The following is a 20,811-nucleotide window of genomic DNA, read 5'->3' as shown; positions in this document are numbered from 1 at the left end:
AGCGCTCATCGCTCAGGACGCGGAGGGCACCTGCGGGCCTGCCCCGCGCCGAGCCCCTGCCCCGATCCCCTCAGGTGAGGCTCCGCCCCGCCCGGCCCAGCCCCGGTCGGTCGGTCCGTCCATCCATCCGCACCGCCGCAGCGCCCGGCCGCCCCGGGGGACCGCTGCTGCTGCCGCCGCGGCGGGCGGAGCCCGCTGCCCCCCCGGGGCGGCGATGCGGCGGGGCCGGCCGTGAGCGCGGGGCCGGCGGGGAGCGGGGACAACCCCCCCCTCCCCTCTCCCCTCGCCTCCCCTTCGCGGGGCGCCCGGCCCCGCCGCCGGACGGGCAGGCGCGGGGGGAGTGGTTAACGGCTCCGCCGCGACACCCCCGGCCCCCCGCCCCGCTGAGCCGCCCCGCTCCAAATAAATCAGCACCATGACTACTTCTGGGCATGGAACAAAGAGGATGCTCTCCCGGGGCCCCGCGCTGCTCCTGGCGCCGCTGCTGCTCCTGTGCCGAGGTAAAACCGCGCTCCGCTGCCGCGACCCCGGCCCCTGGGTCCGCTTTGGGCTTTTTCCCTTCCCCCACCCCCCCTCCCCCCCAAATTCTTTTACTTTATTTTATTCTCTTCCCAGTTTTGTTTATGGCTGTTTTCCCCCTCCAGCCCTCCCACCGACGTGCCCACAGAGGGTCGCGGGTGTCCCCCTACTGCGCTGCGCGCCCGCGGGTGGGACACACGCAGACCCCATCGCCTGGGCGCATGGAACTCCTCCATGCACCTCCATAGTCCCCTCCGTTGTTTGCACAACCGTGTCCCCTCCCTGCTCCCCATGCGTGTCACCAGCCCCCTGCGCTGTCTGTGGGTCGCTGCCGGGTTGGGGGGAAGAAGGAAAAGTTTCGGGTGGCCGGAGCGTGGGTCTGGGAAGGGTCGTGGGGTTTGGGGCTTCCCAAGGCTCCCGCTGCTGCTCCTCGCCGCCTCTGTCTGCCCTTGGTAGGGGGGAGAGAGATGTACGGGGTTAAATCTCGATAAAACAATACTTGTGCCTCCTTTCCTGCGCTTTAATTTTAAGAAGAGTGGGTTTCAACGGGCTGGCAGGGAACAGGATCAGGCCCTGAGGGGAGCTGAGGTGCGATCCCTTAATTGCGGCCGGCTGCGAGGCAGTACGCCCCCGGCTGGGGGGGGGGCGAAATATGAGTTCATGGCACACAGCAGCGCTCTCTTTCATTTTTCCTTATTTTTCCCTATTTTTTCCTTCCCTCCCTCCCAGTTGAACTCAGGAGAAGCCCTTTGGGTCCCAGGTGCGGGGGAAAGGCTCATCCCAGGCTGGCAAACTGAAGCGCTGCCTCTGGGAAAGTCTTTTCCAGGACTTCTCTCCGAGCTTGTTTTCCTCCTCTTGCTCCCATGAGCTCCTCGGCAGATGTTGTTCTTAATAAACAGGGACTGTTAAAAGCAAATTAATTAAGGTGCATCGGTGCTGAAGTTGCTCAGCGACTCGCTTGCCTTTACTGCTGCTCGGGACGGTGCTTGCGTTTGGCCGTAATGCGGAGCCTGCGCTGCTGGGGAAACTTCACTGGGGCTTTAGAAATACGCCTAAATGCAAGGGTTTTAGGGGAAAAGGAGCGATCCCTGGGATCGCTGCTGAGTGGTAGCAGCAGCTGTTGTTCCTCGGGAGGGCACAGGGTATGCATTGCGGTAAGGAAGTGTTTTGGGAAAGGTCCCTGCAGGGAAACAGAAGAAACAATTTGCTAGGACCGCGGCACCCGCCTCGGGGACACACATGCGATGGACGCTAGGGAGTCCTTGCGCTGCTTGCCGTAAAAAGCACCCGTTGCCTGTCGGCTGCCTCCTTTGCCTGCGTTTGTGCAGCCACGGGGGCACTTGGGAGCCTTGTTGGGCAGGACATGGGGACTGGGGTGCAGAGCACAGAAAGGGGCACCAAGCAGGGGACGCGGTGCATGAGCTGCCCCAGTGGAGGGATGGCTTGCTGTTGCCAGTGCAATGCCCTCTACTCCTTTTATTCGAGGAGAGAGTTAAGAGCAGCAGAGGAACAGGTTTTCTGGTGATATTTTCTTATTGCTTTGACACATTAATGATAATCTTTTCTCTGATATTCCCCCCCCTCCCGTCGCCTCCTGTGTGGGTAGCTACCATGGTGAGATTGGGCTGTGGGTGTAATTCTTCCAGCGCTCTGAGTGCTTAAGCATATGGAAACCCACTTTGAAACAGTTTGTGGTTGCAAACCTACCATCGTACCCATCCCTCTCCCCTGCTCTCTGAATGCCTCCCTGCACAATGTGTGCGTTAGAAGCTCGCAGTGTGCTTTCAGCTCAAGCTGTGAATGTCCCCAGCCTGTGCTGCTTCCTCCTCTCCAGGCTGTAGTAGCATCCCTTTGCTTTTGTAGCAGAGTGCTGTCCCTTGCCCTATCCCACCCCTGCCGTGGACTGCAGCAACATCTGCGTGTGGACACGGGGTCTGGGAGCTGGAGAAACCTCTTCTGAAAGAGGCGAGTGGTGGCAGAGCCCGGGAATACCTCCCTCTAGGGCTGTGCTGACCTTCCCGCGGCTCGCTGTGCTCCAAGTTGCCTTTCTCTGGATTACAGGGGTTAATGAAGCACATCTTGGTTTGGGTTGTTGCAGCCGGGAGAGACACCTGCATGAGTCATGGCGCGGTGCTGCCATCTCCGCAAAGCTCCCAGCTCACACAGACGGTCGTGTTGGGCACTTGCCATTTTTCTCTATTTATTTGCTTTTCTCTCCCTTCCCCCTGGCTGGAGCTGGCTCTGGGCAGGCTGCGTTTCGGGGACTGGAGGTGCACCGGTCCGAGTTCCTCCGGCCTCTTCAAAGCGGGTGGCGTTTGTTTCGCCTGTCAGGCAGGTCCCTTAAATAGCTCTGTGAAGGTCCAATTAAGAGATCACTCTCCTGTCCCCGGGTCTCTGGCGGCCTGGCTGCTGGCGTGCGTGCGGCTGTGAGCAGAGGGTGTGCGTGTGTTTGGCAGCCAAAGGCCGCTCACGCCGAGCTCGAGATGTCTCTTGCTGGCAGCAGGCCCCTGTTTGTTGCTGGCATCTAGGCAGGGTTTTTGGCCACCTTCCTCACTGACGGTGCGGAGCCGTCTTCGAGGTTATATGAATAGGTATCCCTGCATGAATTACTTGGATGTTTTGTTTTCCTGCCTGGTGCTGTGTCACTGGCTTGCTCCTCAGCCCCACACCCCAAAGCAGGTATGGGAACACAGGGCTGGCTGCTGATGGTGTGGGTACGGCAGTGCAGGGATGGGGTGTGCAGAGCTGATGAAAACCCAACTACTTCAGCCCCTGTAAGATCCACTTGGGCTGTCATGATCCATGTCTGAGGAAGGACCTGTGAATTGCTTTTAGACTGTGCCTCCAGCGAGGTGTGGGTGGAGAGACATTATGCTTATTTTATTATGTGTCCCTGTATCACTCTACGTAATATGGAGGCACTTTTTATGCAGAGGCTCTTCAGGAACAAAAATGAAAGACCTGTGTTATCTACTGTATAATAGATTTGCAGAGTGTGATCATGCAAACTGTTGAAATGTAGGTTACTTTCCCCACATTAGTGCAGATTACAACGTTTTATGCAATGACTGTTCAAACTGATGTGATTTGAGGGATAGTGGGATGGGGAAGGCTGAAATTATACTGCTTCTTGCTCCTGCATCCATTAGAGCACTGTATTTCAGATACTCTGATTTAACTTCTCATCAGTGTAAATCAGAGCAGTGGAGCTGCTCTGGATTTATGCATTGCTGCTGCAATTGACATTAGGTTCTCTGGGAGTGCAGGGGGCAGCAGTGTGTCTTGCCCTGTGCAGCATTTTTCACTTCAACATCTGCCGTCACTGGTGCTGCAGCTCCTCTGAAATGGGGAAGCCCACATCGCTCACTGGTTTGGGGTTTTGGTTATTTTCTTCAATTTGTCAGGCTTGGTTGCAAAGCTCCATTCACTGACACCTGACTCTGTGGCTGATCAATAGAGTCTGTTGAGGTTTGAACGCTGAAATAGTTACATTAAAAAAAATAAAAATCAATAAAGTGCAATTAATTTGCTGTATTTTATTACTGGGAATGATAGGCAGCTCAAGTCCTCTTATCTCATGTTTAAAGCAGTTTAGTGTGGCAGGGGAGGTACAAGCCCAGGAGTAGCTGTAGGAGGTCAGAGCAGGGGGTTGCAGAGGCTGGCACACGGTTTGTGTCTTGGGAGGGATTTTTGGATCAAGGAAGCATTCCTGAGCCAGAGATGGCATCCATTTATTTAATTGCTGTGATGGGTTTGCCATCATGGATTTGATCCCTCTTTGAACCCAGGCAGGTGTCTGATGTACACAGCATTTCTGGGCAAGGACTCCCTTGTTTCTAAGAGTCTGTGCACAATGGAGGAGCATGGCAGTGATTTGGGCTACATAGGGTTTTGCCACTGATGGTGATGGGATGGAGGTTTCTACCCTGGTGCCCCTACACTAGGTCAGCGTCCTCCTGCCCTTCTTAGCTCCTCAGAAATGTGCTGTGAAGCCAGGCTGCTTAGGAGACCTGTGCTGGCTGCTGTCCTGGGAGGGTCCCTTTGCTGAAAGGTAGAGGAAGCAAAGGGTATCTTTACTCATAGTGTTGGGTTATGGCAGTTTCTAGTGGTGCTCTTCCCAACCTCCGCTGTTGAGGCTGATGTGAAGCACGAGTTCTGCCATGATGGAGTGGTGGCTTCATCTTGCAATGTGTCTCACTCATGCAGGTGGCTGCAGACCTGAACTGTCTCAGAGATGTGGGCAGGGAGGAAAGGGGAGGTGGTAATTTCCTGTGTTGCGCAGGAAGGAAGCAAAACTAAAACCTTCTGGCCTTAATAAACATGCTGATGAATGAGAAGCCATCCCACTGAAATAAATACTGTCAGCTCAACAAATTAAATTCACTGAATTTGATTCCCTCTTCTCCCCCCACCTAAATATAACTAATGTTTGTTAATGACAAGCAGTGACTTGATTTGTTGGCATAGCATTAGCACTTACCTCTGTCAGTGGCTCAGCTGATGCGCTGGCATGTGGTGGTAGCAGAGATGCTTTCCCAACTGCAGCTGTCAAATCCTCTCGCATTAAGTGCCATGGAGGCTGGGGAGTGTGAGTTACCATGTGGTGCTCTAGATGTCGTGGAAGATACTTCTATTTCATGCTATCGGGAGTTTCCCAGCTGTCATTTCAGAGGAAGCTGTTCCCACGTGAGCTTGGGCAGGCAGAAATTACAAGCAAAGAGGTCTCATGACTGAACCCACAGGGTGGGCATGGGTTGTTTGGTTTATGGCTTTCCCTGGCTATTTCCGTTCACCTCTGTGAGGTAGAGTGCTGCAATGGGAAGTAACGCAAGTGCTGTGTGGAGTGTCTGGCGTGGATAAATTCAAAGTGGAAGGACTGTGGCTGTTTGCACAGTACCTTCCAGAGTGGTCTTGCAAATATTAACATTTCTTCCATGCTATCCAAAATTTCTGTTGCTGCACTTTCAGCTTTCCTTTGTTTACATAAATGTGTTTGTTTCTGACAGCATTCAGAAAGCTTCATGAATTTATGATGTGCTCCAGATTCAAACATGTTTTCTTTTTTCCTTTTTTTCCCCCCAGATATGTTCATTCTTCCCAAATTTTGGTGATGAAATGGCAAGAGGTGTGCATATTTCAGCAGGCTATTGAGAGGCAATGTAAACACCATCTTTCATGGAAAATCAGTTTGTTCAAGTTCAAAAGCAGCCCAGCCTCCCTACTTGATCAATTTGCCTGTCATAGGAGATGATTTTAAAAGTGGTGATTATGTCCTATCTTGTCTCTTGGAACTTCAGGCAAGGAGAGGAAAATAAAGTGTAGCATTTGGTTTTAACTGTTTTTTTTCTGACTATTTCTTTTGGTGATGGTGGTAGTCAGGGATGAAGCAAAGGGATGTCCCAAGGGGGTGAGAGATACCCAGGAGCAGAGGGGTTTCCATAAGGCTGCTGTTTGCTGAGTAGAATAATTGGAAACTGCATGTAAACCAGCTCTGCTCATCTTGCTGTGCCTGCACCAACTGGCCCTTAGGAGCCACTCTGCCCCATCACTTCTTCCATGGTGGAGGAGACCTGCAATGGCAGAAGGAAGGGTTTCTAAGTGACAAAGATGCTAAATCTTGGGGAGAGGGTGCCGGGGCTCTGTGGATGCATGGCTGTGTTCCTTCTGCCCCAGGGTATTGTGCTGCCCTTGAGTTGAAGATTGTGCAGGCACCAGAGGTGTGGTTATGGGGAGGAGATGGTGTAAAACCACCTGCGTTAGGCAGTACCCATCAATGATAGTGCCACAAAGCTGCCCCAGATGGGAAGAAATGCTGGAAACCCCCCACTGATGCAATTCAGACTGGGGTAGATGGAGATGTGGAGACCAAAATCCTTATTCTAGCCAAGCCAAGGAGCTTGGGAGGCTACAGAGATGGTGTTCCAGCCCGCTGGGTGGTGTGGGAGGTGGTGTCTCTGGCCAAGCAGTCGTCCCTATCCTGAGCCTGTTTGTCTGCACAGGGCTAACATGTGCCCTAAATATACATTGGGGGAGTTTGGGTGTGGGCCGAGGGAGTTTTGGAGGTAATCAGTCTGCAGAGGAAAAGCATTTCTGCTAGAGAAGGGGAAGTGTCATCTTCGTTACCCAAGAAATAAAATCATTCAGAAGGTTAAGTTAGAGGTGCAGATATCTTTGGGGTTTTTTTGTTTTGCTGTGTCGGGAGTGTTTCAAAACCAGATGGCAATGCAGAGATTTATTACCCGTAAAGTGCAGAGGGCTGGTGCACAGGACCTTATCTGCTTGTGGGCCCTGTAATAAACCTGCCAGCAGGTGATTTAAATCCAGTATTTCTGATTGGGAGAGTAGTGGAAGGAACAGGGTTTATGTTACTTACGGATTTTATGGGCAATATTAGGTTTTTAAGATGCAGGAATGATCAGGGCATGGCTCTGTAGCACTGGAGACTTTCATTCCATTTATAAAGGATCTTCTCCGAGTCAGATAAATGAACTGTTCTACATTATTTAGCAGCTGGGCTGCCGAAGCCAGCTGTTTGCCTGAGTGACAGACACAACTATTTTATATCTCAGTTTAGGAGTTGTTGTCAGTTAGCTGCAGTATTTGCTTAGCAGCAAGACCTTTGCCGTGATGGGGAAGGAGGGCTGTTTAATGGATGCTGCAGCTCAAAAAAAACTTGCACCAAAAAAAAGACAAGAGTACATGCACCCTAAAAGGGAACCCTTGAGCAGATGGAGCAGGTTTCTATGCAACGAGCAATAATTAGAAACTCAAATAGTTGGTAGCTGCTAACTGCCTTTGGTACCATATTTTTATATGAAAAAGGAGCAAGTCTGAGATGAGTTCTGGAAGCAGCTGGTCTGGAAGTGTGCATGGGGCAAGGCCCTGCCTGGTGGGAGTGTCTGGTGTGGTGACAGACACCAGCCATCAGACCTGGGTGTCTCTGTGCCCTGCTCTGCTGGGCTACTACAGCAGTCTGCAGTGTCACTGGTGGTTTTGAAAGGCACTTAGCTGGGGGTGCCGGGCCTATGAACACAAAAAGTCTGATTGTCTTTCATTGTGTGCATAAAGGACACAATGCAGACCCTCACGATGAAACAGGCTTTTAAAATGTTGCAACAGAAGCATCTAGAGAGAATGGTAAAAGCTCTCTGGAAGTAGTGGAGCTCTGTCAGGGCAAGCTTGAAGGCCAGCATGCCTCAGCCATCACCAAATCATGGGAATTAGAGCTGGAAAAGCTGGCGTATGAGCTGCGTTTCCTGTCTCCAATGGTTGCTCTGTACAGCCTGTTCCTGAGCGTGGCTGGTTTTCAGTGATGCAGGCAGCAGGACTTTTGCAGTTTCCTTTGGCAGAGCATTTCACAGCCTATTAGACTTTTCCCATATTCTGCCTACCTTTTTTCTTCTCTGCTTTATTCTGTCATCTATTGTATGACCTGAACCCAAAACTTTCCATCCTTATCACCCATCCAAAACCGAACCTGGGCAAATCTGCAAGATGGGGACAAATGTTAAACAGTGTGTGGGAAACACTCAAAAGAAGGAGCTGAGCCTGGCATGTAGATGCATGTACAGGTGGAGGTTATTTGGAGAGTAAAGGGCAAGGGTTTGAAATGCATGTGATGATGAGCCGTAGATTATGCCTTGAAAATGCTCAAAAGGCCATTACAGTCATACTAATTCATTTCCCACTAAGACATTCTCCTCCAAGGTGTTTGGAAATAATGGAGTAGCTTAGTTACTAACATTATTAAATCCTCATCTCTGACAGCTATGAGAATTAATATACAAAGGTCTCCTCCTCTTTTATTTTAATGCAGCTCAGTTACTCATTTCCTGTCTTTTGCTTAGGAGTAGGCCACTGAAAGTTATTAGCATGAGTATTGGTGCAAAAAAGGATCAACTCCATGAAAAAAAGAGACGCAAGCAAGATAAAAGCAGAAGATAGCATTAATTTTATTGCAGTCGAGGCATTTTTTTCCTTCTCAAATATTAATCATTCATCATTCTTTCATCTGTAGATCTCTAAAGGCTTTAGAGAAGAGAGCAGGCACCATTGAAGACATGGTCCATGGGCTCTCATCATCCCCATGAGAGGTCCCAAGGCAGCAGTCCCATACTGAAGTGCTGCTGGCAGGGAGAACAGAGCTCTTAGGTGAAGTTTGGCTCTGTTTTTTTTAAGGCAGCTGATGAGGCTTTTTTGCTACTGCTCTTTGAGGAGTGAGGCTCACCATGGATGGGAGGCTGCTGGGGTGGTGTGGCCAGTCTGTTGCTCCTGCTTGACATCTCCAGACCCCATCGTGAGCACTGCTGAGGCATGTGGATGGTGTCAGGGCTCTCTCAGGCTGCTCCAGAGCTGGTATCACAAGGCTGAGTGCCATCGGTTGTGTTGGAGAAGCACTGAATTAGCACTTGTTTCTTTTGCTGGGTTTGATTTGTACCAGCCTGTTAGAACTGTTATGGGAAGCCTGAAGAAGAAATAAAGAGATGGAGTCAATGTTCTTTATTGCTAAAATAAAAAACCACCAGCCTGTGGTGCCCAACCTGTCACCTCCCTGGTGTGACGGAGCTGCTCAGTGATGGGGTCTGGGGACATCTCTTCAGGGACTGAGGAGCTGTTCTTCTGGTGTGCCTTTTTACACCCCAGATGTCCATGTTGTTTCACTGCAAACCCTTCGTATTTGCAACACTGTTAGTTTGTAATGAGGTTACTGTTGTCTGCTGTAAGCCCTGGGGGATGTGGGGCTTTGATGAGGATCAACTCTTGGGTGCACCTACACCTATGCCTTCTCAAAGTGCCCTGCTTATCCAGAGTTAAAATATTTTCTCTTTCTCTGAGCATATTGCAGCCCAACACATTAAATGCATTAGAAAGCTTTATTGCATTTAGCTAGTTAAAAGGAAAGTCAAAGAGAAGTCATTGCTTTGGTTCTTACACCAACCAGCAAACTTTCAGATGGTTTTCCAAGCTCCCCCAGGCTCTGTGTCCTCACACCTTCTCACTTGCTGCAATACTTGTCCCCACTACCCTTCCTGTGGCCAGCAGAGCCAATGAAGCCAAGTCCAAGCGTGTATCAGCAGTCAGGCCCCCGTGTCCCCTGGCTGAATGCTCAGCCCGGTTAGGTGTGCAGGGTCTGGGAATTGCTGTATTGGACTCCAGTCTGTGGGACTTCATCATCTTAGTTATTATCTCCAAAACACAGTTATCTCCCTGAATGGCAATCTCCTATTGAAAATGGTATCTTTCAGCAGGGCACTCACATTTATTTACTGCACAGCTTATCCCATTAGTATAATCATTACTCCTTGGACTGGGTTTGAATTCAGAGCATCCCACTGTGGTACTTAAAGAATTAATTACAGAGATGAAAGAATTCCTCTAAAGACTTCTATGAATTGGTCTGGTTGAAGTGTTTTAGCTTTGCTTCAATTGGTGCAGTTCTTGTCAAAGAATTGTGAGAAAATGCATGGGTCAGTGATTTAGATTAGGGAAATTACGTTAGAAAAATTGATTTGATTTAGAAAGTGAGCTTTCAGATCACAGGGAGTTGCCTGCTGCTTTCTCTGCTGTGCCCCTTCTCCATGAAGATGAGCAGAGGTGGATAATTCAGGGTTAAAGTAAGTGGCTATTGTAACAGGTTTGTCTGAGAGCTGAGGAGAGAAGGGCTGACACATATCTTTAGGTAAATGACTATTGACCCATCTATTGCTATCTGTGCACCAGCTGGAGCTATGGATGGATATGGATGCTTATAAACAGTACTCACAGGCAGTACGTGTAGCTTGCGAGAGAATTTGGTCCTTATTTTTAGGTTTGAATTTGTTGTTTTTCCCCCAGAAATGGCTTTTCTGTGTGGCATACCTTCAGAGCTGGAATAGATCTGGGAACGTGTGCTGTGTGGCTGCTTTAGCCAGCCCAGTGCCTGCTTTGCCTGGCTCTGTGCTTAGTCATTCCTGGGGCTGGGACTTTGCTTTTCATAGTTTTTTTTACTTCCTTGGATCAAACTGAGTGTTTCCTCCTTCTGTCCCTCGTCCTCCTCTTAAAGGGACTGCAGTCCCTGGGCTGTGGCAGGATGATACCCAACAGGGGGCATGTTGGGCTGTGTCCTCTCAGAGGATGGTTCCTGAAAAGCACCTGCTGAATGAGCATTTCCCTTCCCTGCATGCTGAGGAGTTTCTTCCAAGTGCTTCTCCTGGCCAGCTGTGTTTTCCTGTGAGAATGATGGGTTCTGAATGCAGTGGCTGCTGGCTGGAGACCCAAAACTTTCACAACCATTTGTGAATCATTTACCACTGAGAACGGGCTCGCTGTGTTCCTCAGGGTAGCAGGGATGAAGTTTTGCAGTGTTTCACTTTGTCAGATTTCTCTTTTAAAAAAGAGTCAAGAAGGTTTTGTCCAGCAGTGCTTTTGTTTCCTTGTCACCTTGCAGAACTCTTTAAAGTTCAGCTTGCTTGCTGGGATGCTGGAGAGATCTCATTTTTGTTCTGGCTAGTGCTGGTGGCATTTCTCTCCATAGCATCATCACCATCTCCCTTGGCAGGAGGATCCAGGTGTGGAGCTGGGGTGTGCTGGGCCATTCGCTCTCCCCCAGCATGGGTACGATGGAGGTGCAGGGCAGCTGTGGTGCCGACACAGTCGGGTGCACCCTTTGGCTTGAAGGGTGCGTGCGCATCCCTGTGCTGTGCAGAGCCTCTTTTGTATCCCAGCCTCAGGCTGGGAAGAGAGATGGTAAGTGCAAGGAGAGAAGCGATGCTGGGGAGTGCTGGAACGGAGACTCCTGCCAGCAGCTGAATTCAGTGCTGCAAAAAAGAAGTTGCAAAAGTAGCAATCCATCTGTCCACTTAGTGGGAGAAACCTAAGATCATTTCACAGTAATCAGCCCCCTGGTGTTTAAAAAAAAACCCAACAGAAATACTGCAGATTTTTGCTTTATAGGAATAACTGGCAAAATCTAAAACACGTTTATATGCTCAGAGTCTGTGGGTTTGTTTTTTTCCCCCTCCTTTTGACAAGCAGAAGCTGTATTGAATTAAAAAATAAGAAAAAATAGATTGCCTTTGCTTTTGAGATCCCATGTATCTGCCATAATGTTTCAGAGGTATTCTTTCCTTCCTGAAACTCTCTAGTTAATTACCAGCAGAGTTACGGGCAAGTGGATGTTTTTCTTTGCCACAGGTACAGTTGGACAGTGAACATTGTCGTCGTCACATATCTCATGGTAATGCATTGTCAAGGTGATGCGTTATGCAAGTGCATCATTGCCATGCTATAGCTGCTTGGGTCTATCAGTGCCTCCATTAAAACCCACAGTATTCAGGGATTTTAATTTGGTTGTAAAAACTTGCTCCAGGCACTATCTGAGATGACAAAGTCTGGGAGTGGGTTGGTTTTTTTTGTGTAAGGACATAGAGGAAGCAGGCTCCAAAGGCGCTGCTTGATTCTTGCTTATGTGAATTGACAGGCAGTGAGTTGGAGGAAGATTGTAGAGATTTCTGCCTTGGCATGTTGAACTGATCATACAGATTAAAAGAAGGGTTACGAACGGTGGGGTCTGAATATGGCAATCCCAAAGATGTCCATCAGGAGCCCCTGTTGCAACATGTTGTTGGGGAGAGGTGTTCTGGGTTGGCATTTCTGTAAGCCAGGTGGAAGTATGTGTCCCCAGCAGCCCTAGAGGGATGCATCTGCCCTCCCCAGCCAAGGCTGCAGCCCCCAGGGTCTGTGCCACTGACTTAGCCTGGTGTTTGGGGGCTACTGGGTCTGTGGTGAATGGAGCTGGGCACTGAGCACATGAGTGAGATGCAATAGGGGCTTTGTTTTGGGACCAGAGTTGTTGAATTGCAACAGATGCTTTGCTGCTGCGCAACAATTTGTAATTAAAACACAACTTGCCATCCTGATTAGATTAAGCAGTTAAATTCATTTGCAGTATTTTTTTCCCCCTGCATTGTGTAATTAGCAACATATGATGCTTACATTAGCTCAGTTAAAAGTTATAATGATGAATTTGCACATCAAAGCCTCCCCATGAATCAACTGGTACAGCACATAGGAGTGAGCTCAGTTACGGTGTGGTTGTATGAAGTGCCCACATGAACATATCCCCTGCCTGCTCCTGGGGTATGGTGGCAGTGGTGTGACATGCTCCAGTGCAGTGGTTCCTGGTGTTTTGGTCCTTCTGGACTTCAGCAGTGTCCATGAGCCTTGAATCGCTCCATAAACAATAGGGTGGTGCTTGCCACCATGTGGCGGTTCCTTCCTTGCATCTGGGTTGGAGTGATGCAACCAAAGCACCTGACTGACCGTGCACCTGGAGCACTTAAAAGTAATAATGTTAAGATTACTGGTGGTTCTTGTTGTTGCTTTATGAATATAAGCATCATTCTAAAGTGTTTTGGCTAAATTCTGAATGTTTTACCCAGGTTAATCTTTAACATGAGTTTTGCCTGAAGGCTTTGTAAGTCAGATTTGGCTCTAACTAGTAAAGAACCTTATTTAAGCAAGCTGAAACCAACAAGAAAACTACTATAAGCTAATTACAGTGACTTTTTTTTTCCCCCTTTCTTATGTAGTCATAATATTGTCTTTCTTTCCACCTTCTGCTGAGCTGTGAAAATATTCTGCAAAATGATATTTTTGAGTTGATGGAAAAGTACACCCCTGTCAACAATATTTTTCTATTGTTCATCAGAGACAGGTTTCATAACGAAAGAGATCCGTGTTGGAAAAGTACATCAGCTGCAAACAGTTTGTTCAAAGTCTTCTCAAATAGCAGCCATGGTTTATGAGCTCCTGCAGAAGATGAAATGCAGAATGTGGCTTCTAATCTTCCAGAGCAGTGAATGGGGCAGGTTGTAATAATGTATTGCCATTTTCACAAAAGATAGATTTTATATTAAAGGTTCCGGTGGAAAAAGGTCTAGAGGTGTTAAAATATTTATATATTGTTTAAGTTGCTGTCTGAGGGTGCTGTCTCCTTCCCTGGAGCACTGTGGGGGTCATGATCATGTAAGCAAGTGGAAAATGAGCTCTCACCTTTCTTGGTCCATGTAGGTGTCTGTGTATACGCACGTGCGTGTGGCAGTGTTAAATTGTTGGGGTGTTAAATGTTTCACTTTCCCAACCATCAATTTCAATTGAATTTCATAAGCCATTAAAGATCTCTGCTGCTTCCTTTGCTGTTCCAGTTATGTGAGCTCCAGCCATTTAGCTGCAGGTCCTGGGGCATGATTGCTCTGTGGAGCAGCAAAAGTAAATCGGTTCCCAGTGTAGAATCTTTTATATATCTATGTATTTTTCTCTCAGTGAGTGATGATGTTGGGCTGATGATGCGAGTCTTCAGGTTTGGCTTTTTCTGGTCCAGTTCTGGATCCTCTCCAACAGCATCTCTTTCAAAAACCTTTTGTGCCTTGCTTGAATGGCAAAGTCTTATATACAGAGGAAGAGGATTTCTTTTGTTGTTTATATATCTATCTTTAGAATCATGTTGGAAGGATTTGACTGGAGTTTTGGGTTTTCTCCCGGTAGATTTGAAATGTTTATGAGAATGGTACTTACTTGGATCAAAGGAGAGCTTCTGGCAGTCCACTGACTGTGTCGGTACTGGCAGTTTGACAAATAATGAAAAAGCAATCATTTCCCCTTCTCCCCCTTTTATTCTGAGGATAAAGGCATGGTTAAAGATCTCTATGCACAATAATAATTGCTCATGGCCCTTAAAAAGAAGAGAAAATCCACAACGCCCTTTAAATAGATGATTTTATTTTCCCATTGGTTTGTGTTTTGGACTAGTGAATGTCTTTGCTGCCAGTCTGAGACTAAACTTGACTAAGTTTATGTGGAGCCTGGTCAGGTTGAGTCTGGGAAGCAAAACTGGATAAGTAATGTTACTGCCTTGAAAGCAGCACCCACAGCAGGAGCTGAGCAGCAGAGATGCTGCAAGGCCATGCACTTCTGCTCTGCCAACAGAACGGGTTTGCGCAGCATAAAGCTAAGGAATATGCCTAAATACAGAATGAATGGGGAAAAAAGAGTAATTTTCGTTTGCCACATGATTTAAAATAGCTCAAGCATCTTCCCAAAGAGTGGTTGCTGGGACCTGCTGGGCAGGAGTTCAGGGCTGCCTGTTTCTCCTGGGGGCTGATGCACAAGGAAAGCGTCCACCAGTGCTTTTCAAGGTTTCTCCTTTTACTTTCTTTTCTTGCTTTGATGGCAGTGATGTGAGGATGAACTGTATTTTACATCTCTCCTCCCCCAGCAGCCAAATGGCGCTGTGCAACCGGCCACCTTGAGTCTGCAGTGGCTGCCTGGGGGGACCGGGCTTCCTGCCCATCCCAAATACTCTGCCTTCCACCTTCCCAGAGCATTGACCTGCTGTCATTTCCAGCAACGCCAGGCACAAGAGGTTAGGCTGGGCCTGTACTCCTTGTTTGGGGATGACTGCAGCAGTTTCATTCCTTTTTTAAAATGCTGCTAATTGGTGCTCTCAGCCTCAGTTCCAGCTTAATGAAGGCTGCTGCTTGGGAATCATTGCAAGCAGTTATGGAAATGTGCTTAAATGCCTAAATCTGTTGTACTTTTCTCTTTATGGGCTTATTCCTTCAAAAAGGATAAATATTCCCCAAGTCCCCACCTGCCCAGGATGAATGCTTTCCTTGAACCCTGCAGGGGGGCTCCAGGTATCTCTGCAACAGGGAGGGCACACAGGGAATTAGTGCTGATGCTATGAGGAAGCCCAGCCCCTGCTGCACCCCCTGTGCTGAGGAAGCACCATTTTCGGTCTGTTTGTTCTGTACTCCAGATGGGGCCTTCGGATGCTGGGGATGGGGACTAACAGAGCATCCAACTTTCTTCCCACCCAGGAGAGGAGAGCATCCCTCCTTCTCTGACCTGCCCATCACAAGCAACAATTACTCGAGCCAATGGCCCTGTTAAATCATCAGGGCTGCTAATTGGATGCTAATGCAGCGTGCCTGCTATGGTCCTTGCTAATGCCATGGCTGTGCTGCTCATGTTGGTCTGTCTGGCAGTCAGCATACGTCCCAGCTGTTTTCATGGTAGGGACTCACAACGCATGTGGAACAGGCAGTTCTGAGGAGTTGTGTCTGCCCCATCCCTGGCAGTGTTCAAGGCCAGGCTGGATGGGGCTTGGAGCACCCTGGTCTAGTGGAAGATGTTCACTGCCTGTGGCAGGGGGCTGGAACTAGATGGGCTTTAGTCCCTTCCAACCCAAACCATTCTATGATGATGATTCTACATTTGCAGAAAGGTAGAGAAGGTTTAAGCTGTGCCTCTGTTAAAAGCAAAGAACAGGGTTACTTGATGGGTTTTCCCATCATGGCTGTTGGCTGTAGCCGTATGTTCCCCAGGTCTGGAGGTGTGTGAGCTATTCCTGGTGGTCCTGGGGGTTGTTTGGACGAGGGCTCGTGGTTTCCTCTGAGATGAAGCACCATCCATTTCAATGTACACTCTCGCAAGCCAGGCCAATTAATTCTGCTCCGGGCATTGAGCCAGTGATGGTAGGAAGCAATGATGAATAGCCAGGCTGTCGCTCCCTCCTCCAGGAGAGTGTTTTGGGAGGTCAGGAGCCACCATAGTGGGTGTGTTTCCGGAACGGTTTGCAGCTTGTTTCTGTTGGTGAGACACAGAGCTGCCAAAGGTGCTGCTTCCGTGAAGCATCCCCTGAGGATAATGTGTGAACCTGACTGGTTTTAAATGCCTCTTTACAAATTGGCTCTCCACCAAATAAATTCTGCTGTTACTAAGCTGTGAGCCCCCAGGGTGGTGACTCTGCACCCTTGGGGTGGCGTGGTTTGGGATGTTTTCTTTTGGAAAGCCTCATCTGGTGTTTTTTCAGGGATTGCTGATGGGAGCCCTGTGCTCCCAGTGGTACCCAGAGGTTGTCACCCCGTGATGGCCTTGCCTTGCTTTATCCAGAATGACCTGCAGCTCCTCAAGCAGGTGTATGGATCTCTGCTAGTTGGCAGCTTGAATCAGAGAAACTGGATTGAGCATCAGCTTATCCTCTTATCCCAAGAGGTGCTCGCTTTAGGCTGACGATGAGGAACAGCATCTGCATTGTCCCTCACCTTTTATCCACAACCTTTCACTAGCACAAAGTGCAGTGCACTTCCCACAGTGCTGGGGGGGATCTTTGGCACTCATGAGTTTTCCCTCTTCCCTTGTTTTTAAGGTAGGGCTATATCCTTCCTTCTGAGAGCCCACTGACTTGGAGGCCTTTCAGGCAGGGATTTCCAAGGTGCTGGGTGGATGTTTCTCTGCAAATGACTACAAGTACATTGTGCTTCAAGACCAAGAGAGTGTCCAGGGCCTCCTGAATATGTCTGTGAAAGTAAAATAAGTGCTTGTGTTTAAAGAACAACATGGGGTGTTGTTTAGTTTTGCTCCTAATTAGAGGGAAATACGAGTGGTCTAATTCCCATGTTTCAAGAGCAACATTCAGCCAAAATGATGGGCAGGGAAGATGAGAAGTTGACTGCTGCAAGCCAGAAGCAGCAAACCTGTGGAGCAGAACTAGAGACAGCTTTAAACTATGAACATAATTGCTGGAGGAGTCTGCCAAGGAACCAGATGCTGTAAATGAAAGAACAACTTCCATGGCTTGGCATTTGCCTGCGACCCTGGAAGAGGAGGAGGAGGAGGAGCAGGGGAACTGTGTGGAGGGCTGGGGAGCAGTTGCTGCAGCTGCAAAATGGGTGCTTTCAAACATACTTGGTCCATGTTGGTGTTTTTGTGTGTGGGAGAACCTGTTGGAAAGAGGTGATGATCAACACTCCTGTCTTGTGGGCTGCTTGACCCTATCCTGTGTGTTTGCTGCCAGCTCTATATGGTAGTTTGGCTGCTGGGAGGACCTGGGTGCTGTAGCAGCTTGAGCAGGTGGTGGTAAATGAGGAAGATGTGGCTGGTCTGAATTCTGAACCTTTTGGGACCCAGTTCTGCCCAGAACCCTTCAGAACAGTCTGTTTTCCTTGCATGGCCAAGCTCAGTTGATTTTTAAACTAAGTGGCTACACGTGACTTGTCTGAGGTCAAATCGTGCTTGGCAATGCTCTACTTCTGAAAACCAAACTGGAAAGTTCATGTTGTTGTTCCCCCCCAATTTATTTTTACAATTACTGTTAAAATAATTGCAGTCCTAGCAAAGATAAACAGCTGGGTTTAACATAATCAGTACAGAAACAACATCCATCATTTACATGGTATAAAACCTCTGCAACACAGCATATTACTGAGGTTGCATCTTAAGGAAAAGATGAAAAGCCTTTATGGGAAGGGGAACAGGAAATCAGCTGGGGTCCTTCTGCCTTGAGTTCATGTGAATAAGAGCATCAGAGTCTGCAGCAGTGGCGCAGTCTCCTCTCTGCTTGTGCTTGAACCAAACACTCCAGAAAAGTGATAAACCAGGGTATCTTCTGAAAGCTGTGCAGTGGTGCTGCCTGGCGTGCACAGCCACCACGTGCCTCTCACAGCTCGTGAAGTAAAGGCAGGGAGCAGTAATTAGAGGTAACAGGGAAGTTCATGTAGTTTCAGGCAAGGACAAAGGAGGATGGTGCTGTTTTTCAAGCTAGGGAAGGGAAGGAGAGCTTTGTTCATGCCTTAGATGTGGGTTTTTTTTACAGTCTTAATAGCCTTTTGTTTTCTTCTTGTATTTGGCTTTAATCAGCTGAGAAGAGGTTCAACATGCTCCTGGGATAAGACAGAGGTGGGAGTGGGATGGAGGGTTTGGGGCAGGGGGTCATCCCTGGCATCCTGAGGAGCTGGGGGGAAAGTGGAGGTGGCTGGGGACAAATTCAGCCCATGCTTCTGCATGCTTGTGGCAACCTGCTGCACGTGTGGCTGTGTTTGTGAGGAGCTGTGGATGTTTTGCCTCAAAATAACAGTCTTTTTGCAAGGAGGGGTGGGGAGAGGCCTCTGTATTGCTGCAGCTTGGGGACACAGTCATGTGCAAGTCAAATAAGCCACATCATGTTGAGTGCTGAATAACTCTGCTTATTAATATAATAAAGCAGAGGAACACGCTGTCATGACAGGCTCTGCAGCGAGAATCCAGGGGGTTCTTTAACCAAGGCAGCATTAAATCTTTCTGTCTCCTGAAAAATTGCACCCTGGAGGTATGGGCTGCAGGGTAGGAGGGTAGGAACATTTAACAATGGCTTGCAGGAGTTTTTATGCATATCGTGGTCTCCAGAAAAGTGCTTTGCTATCTGAGGTTTTTATATCTTGCTCATCACTATAGTTAAGTTCCTCAGGCACGATGAGGAGCAAAGCACTCTCTCTTTTCTTTTTTTTTTTTTTTTCCTTCTTTCCTTAGTTTCAAGATGAAATTTTCTCTGCTCTAGCAGTGATACAAGACCTTTTCTTCAGATGTACTATATGAAAACATGCTGTCATCTTCTGCTTTGGAAGCTGGCAAGTCTGTGCGCGTATATGTGTTTTCTATATATACGCATACACACCATAGAGAGAGATGTGTGTATATATAGGTATTCCCTCCCGCCTCAGATAAAATAGGCCTTTCTCATCTTTAACAAAAACTGAGTGTGTGTTGGGTGATGGAAGATCAAATCCTCCCCAGGGTTCCCTGATGGGCTCACAGCCTGGTCTGCTGTGATCGATTCAAGGGCAATAGCACTTCTTTCCTGCACCCCTGATGCCAGGTCATTGGGTGCACAGGTAGAAGACCTGTGGTGTTAGTTAATGCTGACAGCTTGGCTGCCTCCCTCTGAGCCCACTGCAAGACCTTTGAGGCTTCAAAGAGCGCCATCATCGAGGGCTGCCTGCTGTGGATGGGGTTTTCCAGGAGGCTGAAGCATAGATTCTGCACTGTGTTTAACCAGAGGCATAAAAGTTATGGGTTGTAGATTTTAAGGTCTTGCAGCCTAAAAGCGTTTCTTTCCTGTCTTTGCAAATGTTCCTAATGCTGTATAAATACTGTCTTTGAGGTTTACTGGCAGCTAACGTTATCACATGCTTTCATTTAAAGCAAAATCAGAGTGTCTATTTTATATCTCTAAGAGAATTATGAAAGCCCTCTTTGCGCCATTGCAAACAAATGGAGATTGACAGTTATTAGTTTATGATCTAACTACTCTGACAGCCTTTGACGCAGAGGGATTTTCGGTCATAGACTATGAGGCATCTCTTGTACGTGCTCAAGAGGGATGCTCAATCTGTCATACCATTGCTGACCATTTACTTGGCTCCCACTGGGGATCTCGAGATCCTAGGAGGTTGAAAATACCAATACTGAACAAACTGGACAAGTCACTGAGCAGAAACCTGCTGTTTGCAGCAGATGCTTAAAAGGGGCCTGAGATGCTGGAGTTTTTCCCCCATGGTCTAGTTTGCAGGTATTTGGGAGCAATGCAGAAATGGAGGATTATGGTATGCATATTGTAGGTCACTTTTAGCAATAATCAGAAGAATTTAGCTCCTAATAAGTGCCTAATAAATCTGAATTAAATCTTTAATTGAAGGACTTAACATGAAGAGTAACAAAATAAAAAAAAAAAAGCAACCTGTTCAGTTGCTATTGCTCTGGTGTTCTCTGGCTCTCATGTGCAAGGCAATTACTGCAGGTCATACAGCTCATTTCATCTAAGCATAAGCAGCAGCTCTGCTGGATTAAGGGTTCAGGCAGCACGGAGACCCTCTCTGTCCTGTCCACAGACACAGAGTGGGCCACATCTTGCAACCCACAGCAGTGCTCTACAGCTCTGCCTGTCATGTCTGGCATATGGCATTGCAGCCCTTAAATATGATGGTTTTCATTTGTCACAGCTGTCAGTGACTTGAATCAATCTCTGGTCCTGTTAATCCATCCTGAGTGGAGATCCCAGCAAAGCCTGCTGGTACTGGGGAGAAGTTTACTCTCTGCTGATACTTTGCAATAGAAAAAGAGACAAATTTGTTATTGATCACAGATTACTCTGGATCTGCCCAAGCTCTCTGAATTCCCAGTGCAGGCTGCTTTTCAGGTCTTTTCTGTGGACAGTACCTTTGAAGTGAAGTCACTGGGAGGCTGTCAGGGAAAGCAAGACGTTTCCTTAATCAACCAGCACCACCTCCCTGCTTCCTGTCATGATATGGATAACCGGGAGTTAAAATTTGTAAATCACATAGAAAACGCAGAGCACTTGTTATTCATTTTGCATGCAGTTATTGCTCTGGCTTCTCCTTGTCAGTATTTTGATTGCTGTGGAGATCTCTGTCCTCCCTGGGTGTAGGCAGCAGCGGAAGGATGGACATGCATGGGCTGGATTGCTAAGCAACACTG

The 20,811-nt window shown here is 48.1% G+C and overlaps 1 protein-coding gene across 2 annotated transcripts in view; it reads left to right on the top strand.

Annotated features, from left to right (window-relative positions):
• The first annotated feature begins 221 nt into the window (after positions 1–221).
• Positions 222–20,811, top strand: part of LOC134170298 (transmembrane protein 132B-like) — a 233,874-nt gene continuing 213,284 nt past the window's right edge. Inside the window, exon 1 of one of the 2 annotated variants that reach the window (XM_062631617.1) lies at positions 222–500. In XM_062631617.1, the coding sequence (XP_062487601.1) occupies positions 416–500 (85 nt within the window). In that variant the 5' untranslated portion in view covers positions 222–415. The remainder of the gene's footprint in view (positions 501–20,811) is intronic. The other variant, XM_062631620.1, reaches the window with a different exon arrangement.

Source organism: Pezoporus occidentalis, unplaced genomic scaffold (assembly GCF_034315485.1).
Source record: "Pezoporus occidentalis ecotype Australia unplaced genomic scaffold, CSIRO_AGI_Poc_V1 ctg37, whole genome shotgun sequence".
Taxonomy (NCBI): Eukaryota; Metazoa; Chordata; class Aves; order Psittaciformes; family Psittacidae; genus Pezoporus; species Pezoporus occidentalis.
This window is presented reverse-complemented; position numbering and strand designations above follow the sequence as displayed.